The sequence below is a fragment of the Sitophilus oryzae genome, unplaced genomic scaffold (genome assembly GCF_002938485.1).
Source record: "Sitophilus oryzae breed Bouriz unplaced genomic scaffold, Soryzae_2.0 scaffold_179_pilon_pilon, whole genome shotgun sequence".
Taxonomy (NCBI): Eukaryota; Metazoa; Arthropoda; class Insecta; order Coleoptera; family Curculionidae; genus Sitophilus; species Sitophilus oryzae.
Window position 1 is genome coordinate 6,510,159 of NW_022146501.1, and position 12,740 is coordinate 6,522,898.

Genomic DNA, 12,740 nt, shown 5'->3' on the forward strand with positions numbered 1-12,740 from the left:
GCAACAGGATGTTTTTCAGCAGCTCGATGCTAATGGAAAGAAAATAGAATCGTATCCGTATTTATTTTTAGAAATACGATAAATATTCAGATAGCCTTACGCGGGAGATTTCAAGGACATTCAGTATTGAGTTCTTTGAATAGTCTCCTTGTGACAAAGGGGTATTAACGCATTATTACAATGCATATTTCCATAAATAAAGAGAGATTTAGAATTTAGAATTAGAATAAGTGGGAGGGGGGTTAATCTCTGCGACCTTAGAGATCTATTGTGTCCCCCTTTCTTGAGTTATAACTCATCATACAGTCCCAGGACTTCCTACGGAGACCCGTGTCCTTCACAGTCGAGGATCTACGACCCAGGCCGGGTAGACGAAACGGTAGCTTGTGTCGCCTGTTGGGTTTAGAGGTAGGAGGTAGGCTCCCGACCCTTGGAGTAGGTGGTAACTTGTATGCCACTTGCGGAGGATGGTCTCACGCAAGTGTCAGCCACCTCTCCTGTAGTTCTCTTTGGGTTTGGCCCCTTGGAACTTTCATTGTTACTGTTCCCAGTGTTGCTAGGGGGTTTCTCCACAGCTTCACCGGTGATGTTTTTATTACTATTATTACCAGATCTCATAGTGTTCCCATGAGTCGCTAGGGACAGTCGGTCCACTTCTACAGAGCCCTGCATGTAGAAGTAAGGGGTAAAATACAATGGGGTGCCCCCCGATGCCCCAAGGTTGAGGCTGTCCGTAGCCCCGCCCGGTATCGTTATAATGTCTTGGTGCAATTCCCTGGCCACGACATTACAGTCAGGGACAAGATGATGAGTGAGATGCTTCTTAGACCAAGCCAAGTGCTAGAGGGGATTCCCCCCAGCACCTGACCAGGAGCTTCCCCACAAACGACAAGGTCTTGCATCTCCTAGGGGAAGCTTAATAAGAAAAATAAAGACAGATAGAGAATAAAGACAGATAGATAAATGTCATTGACTAATAGTCGAACGAAGCAGTAGTATCTGGATCTGTATAGAACAAATGGTACCACCATGGTCTCAAACGTATCGGCCCCTGAAAAATCAAGCTGCGCTGCTTCCTCCCACTATTCTGCGTACTTATCCCCATTAAGTTTTCATGGAAAATATCTTTGAAGCTTTTGAGTTGTCCACGCAGTTTCCTCTTGCCGTCTGCAAGCTCACCATAAAGAAGAGATTTTAGTAGGCGGTTTTCTTGCATCCTGCATACGTGGCCAGCCCATCTTAAGCGGGATTTAGTAATTATGACTTCAGTGCTTTGGCAGCTAGCTTTTTCAAGGATCGATACGTTTGAGAGATGGTGGTACCATTTGACTCTTAACCGTTGTCTAAGGTGTTTCTGTTGCAACTTGTTTAATGCGTTCGTGTGCCGGCGGCGGTACGGCACCCAGGTTTCGCTTCCATATAACATGGTAAGGATTATTATTGCTCGGTACACTGCTAGTTTCGTTTTTGTGCTCAAGTCATGATTGTAGAAAAGCCTGTCCTTTAATTTCCAGAAAAAAAAATCAATTGGTAATCAAAGGACAGAAGAAAACAGGGAAGACCGAAACTGGAATGGCAAAAAAGCGTACACAAAGCGATGAGTGAAAGAAACCTGTCAACAGAATATTGTACGAATAGAACAAGCTTGAAATTGGTTATCGAACAACGTAGAAAAACGTTTTAAACCGAATAATATACAGGGTGTTTCAAAACAAATGCGAAAAACTTCAGGGGGTGATTCCTTGTTCAAAATAAAGGGTAGTTTGCTTTATAAACGTTGGGTCACAAGTCAACCATTAGGGAGATATCGCGATACAAAGATGGCGGAAAAATAATGTTTTTATTTTTTATCTTGAAAACGAAAAGAGATAGACTAATGAAATTTTATGGAAGCATTACTGTTATGAAAACACACTTTCTGGTAATTTTCTCACTTTTCTAAAACGAGTGGAAGGGGTTGAAATAAACTACCCCTATCATTCTTGTTAACGAAATTTGAAGAAAAATCTTATCAAACACATGCAAAAAAAGTAATTTGAATAGTTTAGTTTGTTTAGAAACTTTTTTATCTCTTTTGTTTTTTTGATAAAACTCACCGATTTGAAATTAAAAGCATTACATGTCAGGACAAAAAACATTTTTAGATAAAGAATCTAAATGACATGTAATGCTTTATATTTTATTTTTTAATTTCAAATTGGTGAGTTTTATCAAAAAAATAGAAGAGATAAAAAAGTTTCTAAACAATCTAGACTATCCAAATTAATTTTTTTGCATGTGTTTGATAAGATTTTTCTTTAGATTTTTTTTCAAAACCTTTTTGAAATTTTTTTGAAAGTTTATTTCAACCCCTTCCACTCATTTTAAAAAAGTGAAAAAATACCAGAAAGTGTGTTTTCATAACAGTAATGCTTCCATAAAGTTTTATTAGTCTATATCTTTTCGTTTTCAAGATAAAAAATAAAAACATTATTTTTCCGCCGTCTTTGTACCGCGATATCTCCCTAATGCTTGGCTTTTGACCCAACGTTTATGAAGCAAACTACCCTTTATTTTGAACAAGGAATCACCCCCTAAAGTTTTTCGCATTTGCTTTTTTTGCAACAACCATGAAAAACAATTTTTTGAAAAACAACAAAAGAGATTTATTAAACAAACAAAAGAGATTTTAAATAATAATATAAAATGAAAATCGATACTCATTTAACTACTCTTATAATTTATTTATATCATTAAAGTGACATAATATAATAAATTTTACAATAAAATATATAGTTTCACCAACATCCCTTGCTACAATATTTTTCTGTCTCAGTCAATGAAGATATTTTTACTAGTGGTAAATGGATTTACTTTTAGTTGGAAGTGACGCTTGTCATGATTTTTCAGTTATTTTTAATTTTCCTTCATTTTAATGGAAGCGTACTCCAATTTTTATCAATGAACATCATTTTATTATTATTAATGTAGATTTATTTTGCTTTTTCAGGTCCTAACCATCACAGCTTTTACAGTGGAACGGTACCTAGCCATCTGTCACCCTTTTCGTTCTCACAAAATGTCCAAGTTGTCCAGATGCGTCAGAGTCATCATTATTATCTGGTCCATAGCCCTGGCCTTGGCCATACCACAGGCTGCCCAGTTTGGCATAGACGAAACAGTCGAGAATGGAGAGAAATGCACCCAATGCACGGTGGTGTGGAACATATTCGATCACGCTTTTGAGGTTAGTACTATTTACCTTTACTCAAACACCTTTACCTTGTACTTCCGGTTTATCAGTGCCGTTCTAATTTTATTCAAAACGTGCTTAAAAATATGAAGTAGGGTAGACGTGGGGTAGACTCAATAATTTGTTGTTTTATTCTATGTTGTGAATAAATATTGGTAGTCATTAAAGTTGTTATAAAAATATATAATTCTAATAAAAATAGTAAGCAAGTAAGTCAAATTGACGTACCTAAATTCTTTGACATCTAATGTTTGACAAGTAGTAAATAAAAGCAAAAATGCAAGAAAAAATATATAATTCGTTAATTTTAAGTGAATTTCATAAACGATCGATTTACTACACGTACGTATGTATATTATATAGACACTTACTAGCGAAAAGTTATTCTATTATTTCCTTCGAGTTTTTGACCGAGACGCTACACAAAAACTAGTTTACAGTCTTTTTCGATAAATCGCAATAGGGTCACTGTTAATTTAAGCTCTGCCACAAAATTTTTTCTATATTTACTACCTTTAAACAACGATCAATAGTAGAATAAATAATAAATAACATAACATAAGCTCAATAAAGACAATTCTCTAAAAATTCAAATCAAATTCAAATGTGTCGTCCAACAGAACTGTCAAGGATCCCAACCCCATAGTCCTCTTCTTAGGTCCTCTTTCCGTCGACCAGGCATGAATACATGGATAGCATTATACTCCTTCTTTCTTAATCTCTTTATTCAAAGGGTTGGATTAAAAAAAATACTTCTTTTATTTTGAGTTCGGAGACTATCAAAATTTGAAAATGTGAGTCAGGCAAAGAAAAAATATTTGCATTTGCATAGTGTGTTCATAATTTCGAGTTAACAATTTTCTTTTAAGCGTTAAATAAATGCCACTATTTGAAGATCATTAAATTATTCAAACAACGAGTTTTTTAACTGTAAAAATACGTGAACTTTAAAGCTTAATTTTAATTAAAAGAGCATCAAATTTAATTAAAAAACTAGAGTAATTAAAATAGTTTGAATAAAATACGCTTTAGATGTTAGAACAAAAAGACTATTAGAGTTTTTATGTTATTTTTCCAAATAAACTGTCATTTAAGTTTAAGTAATGAAAGTCGTAATGCTAGAAACAAGACGAGAATTTTAAAGAAAATTAAGTCTTATACAGGGTGTTTCAAAAAACATGTGCCATCTCTCGTGGGGAGTTTCCTCATATCAACATAGGTCCGATTCTTCTTTGTTTCGTAGCCACAGGGTGTTAAAGTGTTAATATTTCTTTCATTTAATATAATTTTCTTCCAAGTATTTTTAGCGTTTCGAATGAAATTTTGACGCTAAAAGTTACTATAACTGCGATATTTTAAAGCAAAAAAAGTATCTACATTTTCACCAGTCCATGTGCGTTATCACTGGAATATTTTTATAAAAAAAGCTTGTACGCATTGATGTTTTTTTTTCTTTTGTTAGCGAAATAGTGTAACCAGTTTAATGCCGATTAAAAGTTGTTTCTTGATATTTTGTCGATTTCGGCCTCCTTGATGAGATAAACGCAATTTTATTAATTTGCCTTGATTCAAGTCTAAAAGCAACATTTAAAAAAATTAATATCATTAACTTGCGAAAGTTTATTAATTTCTCATCAAAAAATATGATTTTTTTTCCTATAAACATGGGTATGGAAATGAATAGTTTTAGTGTTACAGGTTGTTAAAATTTTTTAAAATTAGGTTTTTTGTAATATCCCAAATACCATTATTTTTTTACTTCAAATTGCTGTAGGTTGGACTAATAGTAATAATATTTAATAGTAAATTAGTTAAAATATATATGATTTATTAATTTTATTTTTGTTTCAATTTAATTAATTGTGATTAATAAAATTGCGTTTATCACATCAAGGAGGCCGAATTCGACAAAATATCAAGAGACAACTTTAAATTGGCATTAAACGGCCTACACAATTTCAAAGAAAAAAAATCGAAAGAAAAAAGTCAGTAGCGCACATCTTTTAAAATATTCCAGTGATAACCCATATGTACGTCCCTGATGAATTTATCGACACTTTTTTAGCACTGAAATATGTAGCACTTATAGTAACTTTAACCCACAAAATTTTATTCGAATCACTAAAAGTACTTGGAAGAAAATTATAATAAATCGAAGGATTATTAAGACTGTAACACCCTGTAGCTACGAAACAAAGCAGAAGCGGACCTATGTTGATATGAAAAATAAATCTTATTTTTACGTGAGGAATCTCCCCACGAGAGATGGCATATGTTTTTTAAAACACCCTGTATAAATAACTTATAATCGCATGAAAAAAAAATAACTCAGAATATACGCAGAAATTAAAGATAAACACGCAAAATGAAATAGCGAAATAAAATAAGGATAATTTATTATTTTTATCAATAACTTTGAGTAGAGCATTATTCTAAATTTAAACTTGAGTGGGCTTTAGTTAAATTCACTTAAGCCATTTTTAGCGTATAAGATAAATATTTCCTTACTTTCTGATTTTCCTCAGATTGCATTTAGGGCGAAACGTGGCATATTTTATTAAAATATGGCGCCGCAGACGTGATTCAATTTTTTTCGCAAAAAATAAGGCTCCTAACAACAGGTTTTCGTTATATAAAAAGAAGACTAAAAAGTTGAATGGCAGCTTGAAAGTATTATATTGCGTTTTTCATTTTAGAGTTTTGTAGTAGGTACATACAGAGTGTCAAATTTAACCATAAAACCAACCTAATTTTGTTGAATATTTTAATCGTTAGGATGTCCGACTTGTTCGAAAGTAGCCATATTTATTTGGTCAATTTCGTCGTTTTTTGTGCACCGGTGGATATGAATTGTGAATTCTTTTGACTTTATTTTATTACGTGCGCTTTATGAATTTAAGTCTCTCTAACGATCCATGGCAGTTACAGTTGTGTCTGTTATTTTAATTCAAAAATAAATTGTATTTTCTGTCATTTTTTTAACGTCGTCTGTCTGAAATATTCCCTGACTCGTTGGACAAACTTTAGCTTATGCTAATTGTATATGCAAAAGGTAAATTTATTTGGAAGTATTGGCATGTAACGTGGAAAATTCCACACCTGTAATTTTTAACCAATCAAAACGTGTTTTTTGACAAATCACCATGGCAACGGATAAATTTTAGTGAAAATGTTTTCCTTGTGGGCACCCAACAGCGAATTATACTGGAAATTTTTTGACGTTTATAATGACAAAATATCTTTTTGAGAGTCTGGTTTTTATTTGTTTACATGATAATTTTTATACGTTTCAATTACAAAGCTGAGATGTTTTCTTTTCTATATTCTTTGGACACCTCCTTTCTTCTTAATGGCGAAACTGTAGGACACTATTTTATTCACCTTTTTTCCATTTAGCACTTTAAATTTTGAGTAGTTTAGATGCAAATATTCGGGAACAATTCGAAACAAATTTTCTTTCTTCAAGTAGGAGCCACAATCCTCTATTAATGCGGGTAAATATTCATTTTTAAAACAAAGAATTGTGTTCTCTTTTAGTGCGAAGTGTACAAGATAACATAAGGGCCGTATAAAACTCATCGCAACTTTATTAGAATATTTTGAACGGAAAAGCGGTAGTAATGGCCCTTTATGTCCCTTAAGTACTGTTAAGAAGTTGAATTTTGTTGATGTAAATAATAACTGTTTATATATTTATAATTAATTTATTTTTATTTCCTAAAATATTTTAATTAAAAGAAAATATGTAAAAGTGGGCAACGCTGTGCCGGTCAAGCTTAATCACGTGACTAAAAGTTTATTTGATATGAACTATATAAAATTATTTTCATTAAAATATTTACCAAAAATACCGTAGCATTTTTGATGCTACTAATGTTTAAAGTAAACAAATGGGACGTGATTAAATTGTAAATTTAAATTAGGCCATTAATTTAAATTGAATGTGTTTTAAAAAAAAATCTTGCATAAAAATATTCACTTTTATTGAAAATAAAATTTTGATGGGTATTAAATATATTACAATTTTCAGAATTAACAGATTTTTAAACAAAAAATAAATTCTCCGTATCCCATGGACAGCTCGAAGAACGAACCAGTCAATTCTCAATGAACTCGGCATCACAGATCGATTATCCACCATCTGCCATAGACGCATCCTGCAATACTTCGGTCATATCACTCGCCGAGGTAAAGACAACCTTGAAAAACTCATAGCACGAGGCAAAGTAGAAGGCCGAAGACCCAGAGGGCGATCACTTTCAAGATGGCTTGACCAAATAGCAAAATTATAGGTCATCCATTTCAATCAAATCTCTTAGAGGCGGAAGATCGCCAACGATGGCAGATCAAAATCACCAGCTGCACATAGCCCATAATGACTACTAACTAATAAACGATTCTTCAGGAATGAAGAGACGACGACGAAGAAGAAACAAAAAATGTCTATACCTCTGTGGCGGATTCATCTCTCCAAAAATGTCCTATGGGTATTTTGCCAGTGTAAGAAAATCTACAAAATTAATAGTTAATTTTTGTAAACACTGCTGCATTAATTTAACGGAGACTAATTGTCAGCAGTGGCTTACTAATAAACAAATTTGCCGAACGGAAAAAAATGCTTAACGTTTCGGAAAGTATATATCTTTCCATCGTCGGAAGCAAAAAAAATACAAAGAACAAAGAGAAAAAAATTTAAAATATCTAAATGCAACTATTCGAGAACACTAGTTTTTTTTTTAAACAGATACGTCTAGAAAAAACCGTTGACGTTCTGTCAAAATGACATTATATCCAAGTTAAACTTCAAAATTAACTAAATTACTTCCTGATAACAATTACTTAATATGTAAAACCTGGGTAAAACCAAAAAGCTTCAAATTTTCTGTATGATTTTTTTGAATTTGTTTTTAATTTTTACGTATGTTATGTTTATTTAAGTTATGTTCTTTAAAATCAAAAAAGTGAGTAATACATTTATTTTTATTGGATTGTATTAAAAAAGCCTCTTTTATTTTTCTTTTAGAGGCTATCGCTTCTCTCATTATAATTTTTGCATTGTTAAAATCTATTCTGTGCCCTGAGTCCCATCAATGCTGACAAATCTTAGATTTGTGAAGTCGCTTTTTCTTAACTAATCTTTATGTTCTTTAATTCAAACATGTCTAGATGTTTCACCAATATATTTTTAAACAATTTTACCCAAATTCTCTAACGTCTCGGACACTTTTCAGGAGATATATCTCCTCCCTTCGTTAGAAGAAAAAAAAACAGAAATACTATTTAGAATGTCTAAATATAACTACTTAGAGAACTCCGTTGCCGTTCTGTTAAAAAAAATGTTCCTCCAAATATTTTTTGTTTATCAAACTTTGTTAAATTAATTAAAGCCTACTCATCATATAATTTTAGTTGTAAAACAAGTTTTTTTGTTTGTTGTTCGATATTATAACAAAATTAAGTACAAGAAAACATTAATTTATCGATAGTCTACATTCAAAAAACTTGTTGACTGCAAAATACCTGTTACACCGACCTCAAAACTCCCAGTTCAACGACTCCGACTTTATTTTCATCCCTAGTTCCCTGTTTTATGCCTAAGGTGGTATTAATTAATACTTCGATGGATAATTTTATGCTTTGTTTTGACGTTTCATTTCGTCAACTTTACGAAACATTTTAGACGCTTCATTACGCTTTTAGCATAATATTAAAACGCATTATGTAAACAAATTGTTTTTGTGTTGGGTCTGTACTACTTGTACCCCGTTGACACATAAAGTTTTAGTTGTCAATCTTATCTGGCCAGTCAAAACGTATGAAGTGTGTATGTATAGAGAACTGACGGGCCTATTTAATATTACAACAATACTGTTGTTTCCCTACACTGAAAAAAAAATTACAAAAAATAATATGGATATTTTAGATTCAATACATAACCCGGAATGGGAGTCCTCCAACAGTCTAAGACACTCGCAGAAATTTTTCAGGACTGACCACCGAAAAAAGATACTGACCGTCTCAGATACTGGCCGTCTCAGATACTGGTCGTCTCAGGTACTGACCGTCTCAGATACTGGCTTTTATCAAAGTCCTATACAGTATGAAATTATAACTTAAGAAAGGGATACAATAGATTTATAAGGTGATTCGGTGATTTGGTTTGGTTTGGGACTTCCTCCCCGGGATTTTCGAATTCTAGGAAAAAAATAAAGGTGAGTTATATACCTAAAATGTGAGGATTTTGACATATTTTACATTTTGTGAAAATGAAGAGTAAATTTTAAATTTCAATAACAGCTACCTAAATTTTAGTTGACCTTGTATAGCCTGATATCTAATTACAGTAACCACTGGGTAACAACCCAGTGGTTACTGTAATTAAATATCAGGCTATACAAGGTGTGATTCTTGTGCCTGATATGAAGCAATAAGATGCAGATACGTAACTGTTCCCTAATGTTCCCTAAATGTCACACAAAACTTTGCTCACTGGGCATTGCATGTTAAACCAAATTAAAATTTGGCCCGGAAAGTTGGTAAGAGAAAATTAATATGGAATATTAGTCACTTTTAAAAGAAATTTACTCCTTTATTTTAAATGGAACACCCAGTATATTATTCCGGTGTTCAATGGGGAATTCATATATCTTCAAAATATTATTAAGGTTGCCTAGCCCTCAGACAAAGATTTTCCTAGATATTTTAATTTTTATGATTTTACGTCAGTAGATCTTTATTATTTGAAAAAATCTAGGTGGCTGTGATACACCTTTTGTTAAATTAACAAACATTAAAAGATATAGAGTAAAATACTCAACGGTAATAATACCCAACACGTTTAAAATATATTTTAATTATTACAGAATTAATAGTAGATATAAACCTATAATTATGTGTCAAAAATTAGCTAGATGAAATCAAATTCTCAAAATGCTTCCTCTCCTGTTAACTGCGTAAATTGTTTTTAAAGATATTTTCATTTTAAAAGGCATATGTGGAATTCTACTTCGAAAAGCAGCTACAATCATTTCTCTCATGTTGTCGCCAATTATTAGTCGAGTTTTGTAAACACTCTCTTTAATATATCCTCATAAAGAAGCCCAGACTAGATAAAATCAGGAGCATTTAAGTATTCTACTAATTGGTGAATTACACTGCATTTACCAACTAATAGAATCATATCAATTCTCTCTGATCTAGGATAAGTTCGCATTTTCCGCACATTTCTGAGAAATGTATTTGCTTTAAATGACACAAAATGATAACTAGTTGTTAAAGTTGGACTAATTAGACAGCTATGTTGAAATATATCTAGGAAAATTTTGTTTGGGGGGTAAGCAACCTTAATAGTATTTTGAAGAGATATGAATTTCCCACTGAATATCGGAATAATATACTGGGTGTTCCGTTTAAAATAAAAGAGTAACTTGCTTTGATAAGTGACCAATGTTCAATATTAATTTTGACTCACCCTGTATAACTTTTTGGATCAAGTTTTAATTTGATTTAAAGTACAATAGTTAGTTTAACTACATATTAGGCTATAAAGGGTAAATTCCAATTAAGGGTAGCTTTTATTGTATTTTAAAAGTTGTTCTTTATTTTTAGAAAATGTTAAATATATCAAAAACTTTACATTTTAGTTATATACTTCTCTTACAAAACACACCTTTATTTTTCTCCCAGAATCCGAAAATCAATTAATATAAAGGGTGTTCCATTACAAAAATACAACTTTGATATGTAACTTTTTTTAGAGACACCCTGTAGAAGTCTCTATATTTTAAAAAAGTGCTCTGAATTATCCTACATATGCTCACAAAATTTTATTTCAAGACAAACTGTAAATATCTAAAAACTTCTCCATATTTTATTTTAGTTTCTCAGGTAGTTTAAAAGTTTTTAACGCTAACTCGGTCAGGGATACCCTGTATACAAAATGCCTTTCCTAATTTACAACCCCATAGAAAGGTTTCTTTCTTATCGAGGCCAAATAATCAACGGAAGCAGACGAAAACAAATCACGAAATGGAAAATTGGGAAAAGTTAACTATATTTCCTTTTTATCTATCGAATTAAAGCATTGACCTCGATCAGGGAGGAGATCTTATACGTCACGGGAACGATGATTTGTCTTTGTAGTAGAGATTACAGACCGATATATAGCCTCTTGCCTGGGAAAAAATAAATCGGTATTTTTAGAAATAGGCTTGTCAAGTCTATTTCTAGACTAAGAGTTTGTATAGCTGTAGATCAAGATAATTGTCAGATAGTGACGTCAATGAATGTGCAACCTATATGCGTTTGCAAAATATACTAATCTCAAATCTTGAAAAAAATCAGTTTACAAAATAAAGTTCTAACTGAATCGTTACGTATTCTATTTCAGAGAAATAACGAGGTTTAGTTGAATTCTTTGAATTATAAAAAGTGAATCATATAATAATTAATTGTGAATTTGCTTCTTAACTGTTAAAAATTCAAAAACCTTTAGTAATTCATTTAGCCCTGTGCCGAAAATAATGCGACCTGTAAGGCCTGTAAACAGAAAGTGTCGCTCGCGATGCAGAGCCTCGCATTGAGATATATTATGTGCTCCGTTGTTTCAGAATTTTTTTCAAAGAGTCTGCAGCAAAGACTTCCTTGATACAGGTTGGGCTTGTTTAGGTAGCACTTAACAGCCTACGATAGACCTTTAGCAGTTCCTTTGTATTTTTAGAATTAGGCCCTTGGGTAAATGTCTTGCTATGCCTGTGCCGCTGTCTCTTTCTCCAGTAGACATTCTGCTTTTTCTTGATTGAGTTTTACTGCACTACAGATGGCTAATACAACTCCCTGGCAAACTGTGTCTTTGGGCACCAAATATTAACTGTAAACTATGTTCTGGGTCAACACTTAATTTTCATAATTATCAAGTTTTTTTTACACTTAATTTTAAAAAACACGAAACACACGTAACAACACAGTCCAAAAAGGCAAAAGTTTGACAATTCTCAAAAGTCTTAAGTCGAGTTCATAAGCATCGGGGTCCGTTTGTCGTTCATCGTTCCGTCAAACCAATAATATTGAAATATGATCTGTTATTTTTTAAATAAATCAATAAAACTGGTTAGAAACAACAAGAGATAAATAAACCCATCCATAGTTAACTTAAAAAAAATTATTTAGAAACTTTTATAGTGAAATAAATGGATTGATATTAGTCTAAGAGCTAGCAACGTTTTCGAGGAACTATTTTAAGACGTCTGGCTCTTTGATATATCTTTTACTACGCTCTCTGGAACAGCATGCGGCCCGTCTGGCTGCCGATACCCGTTGCGTTTACTACTGCGCATCGGAAGAAGATCCTATATTTTTTATTAATTTAGTCCTATAAATTCTAGTATTGAATATAAATCGAACATGTCTCCATAGTGCAGTGCGTAGAGTTTCCGACCACGAACCGATGATTCAGAGTTCGAATCCGGGTCAGGTCAAAAACTTTTTTATTTTATTTTCGTTTATATTC

At 32.5% G+C, this 12,740-nt stretch overlaps 1 protein-coding gene across 2 annotated transcripts in view; it reads left to right on the forward strand.

Annotated features, from left to right (window-relative positions):
- LOC115882642 (pyrokinin-1 receptor-like) overlaps positions 1–12,740 on the forward strand; it is a 248,369-nt gene that overhangs the window by 156,544 nt on the left and 79,085 nt on the right. For both annotated transcript variants that reach the window (XM_030900832.1, XM_030900833.1), the window contains one exon: positions 2,990–3,226. In XM_030900832.1, coding sequence (XP_030756692.1) covers positions 2,990–3,226 — 237 coding nt within the window. The remainder of the gene's footprint in view (positions 1–2,989; positions 3,227–12,740) is intronic.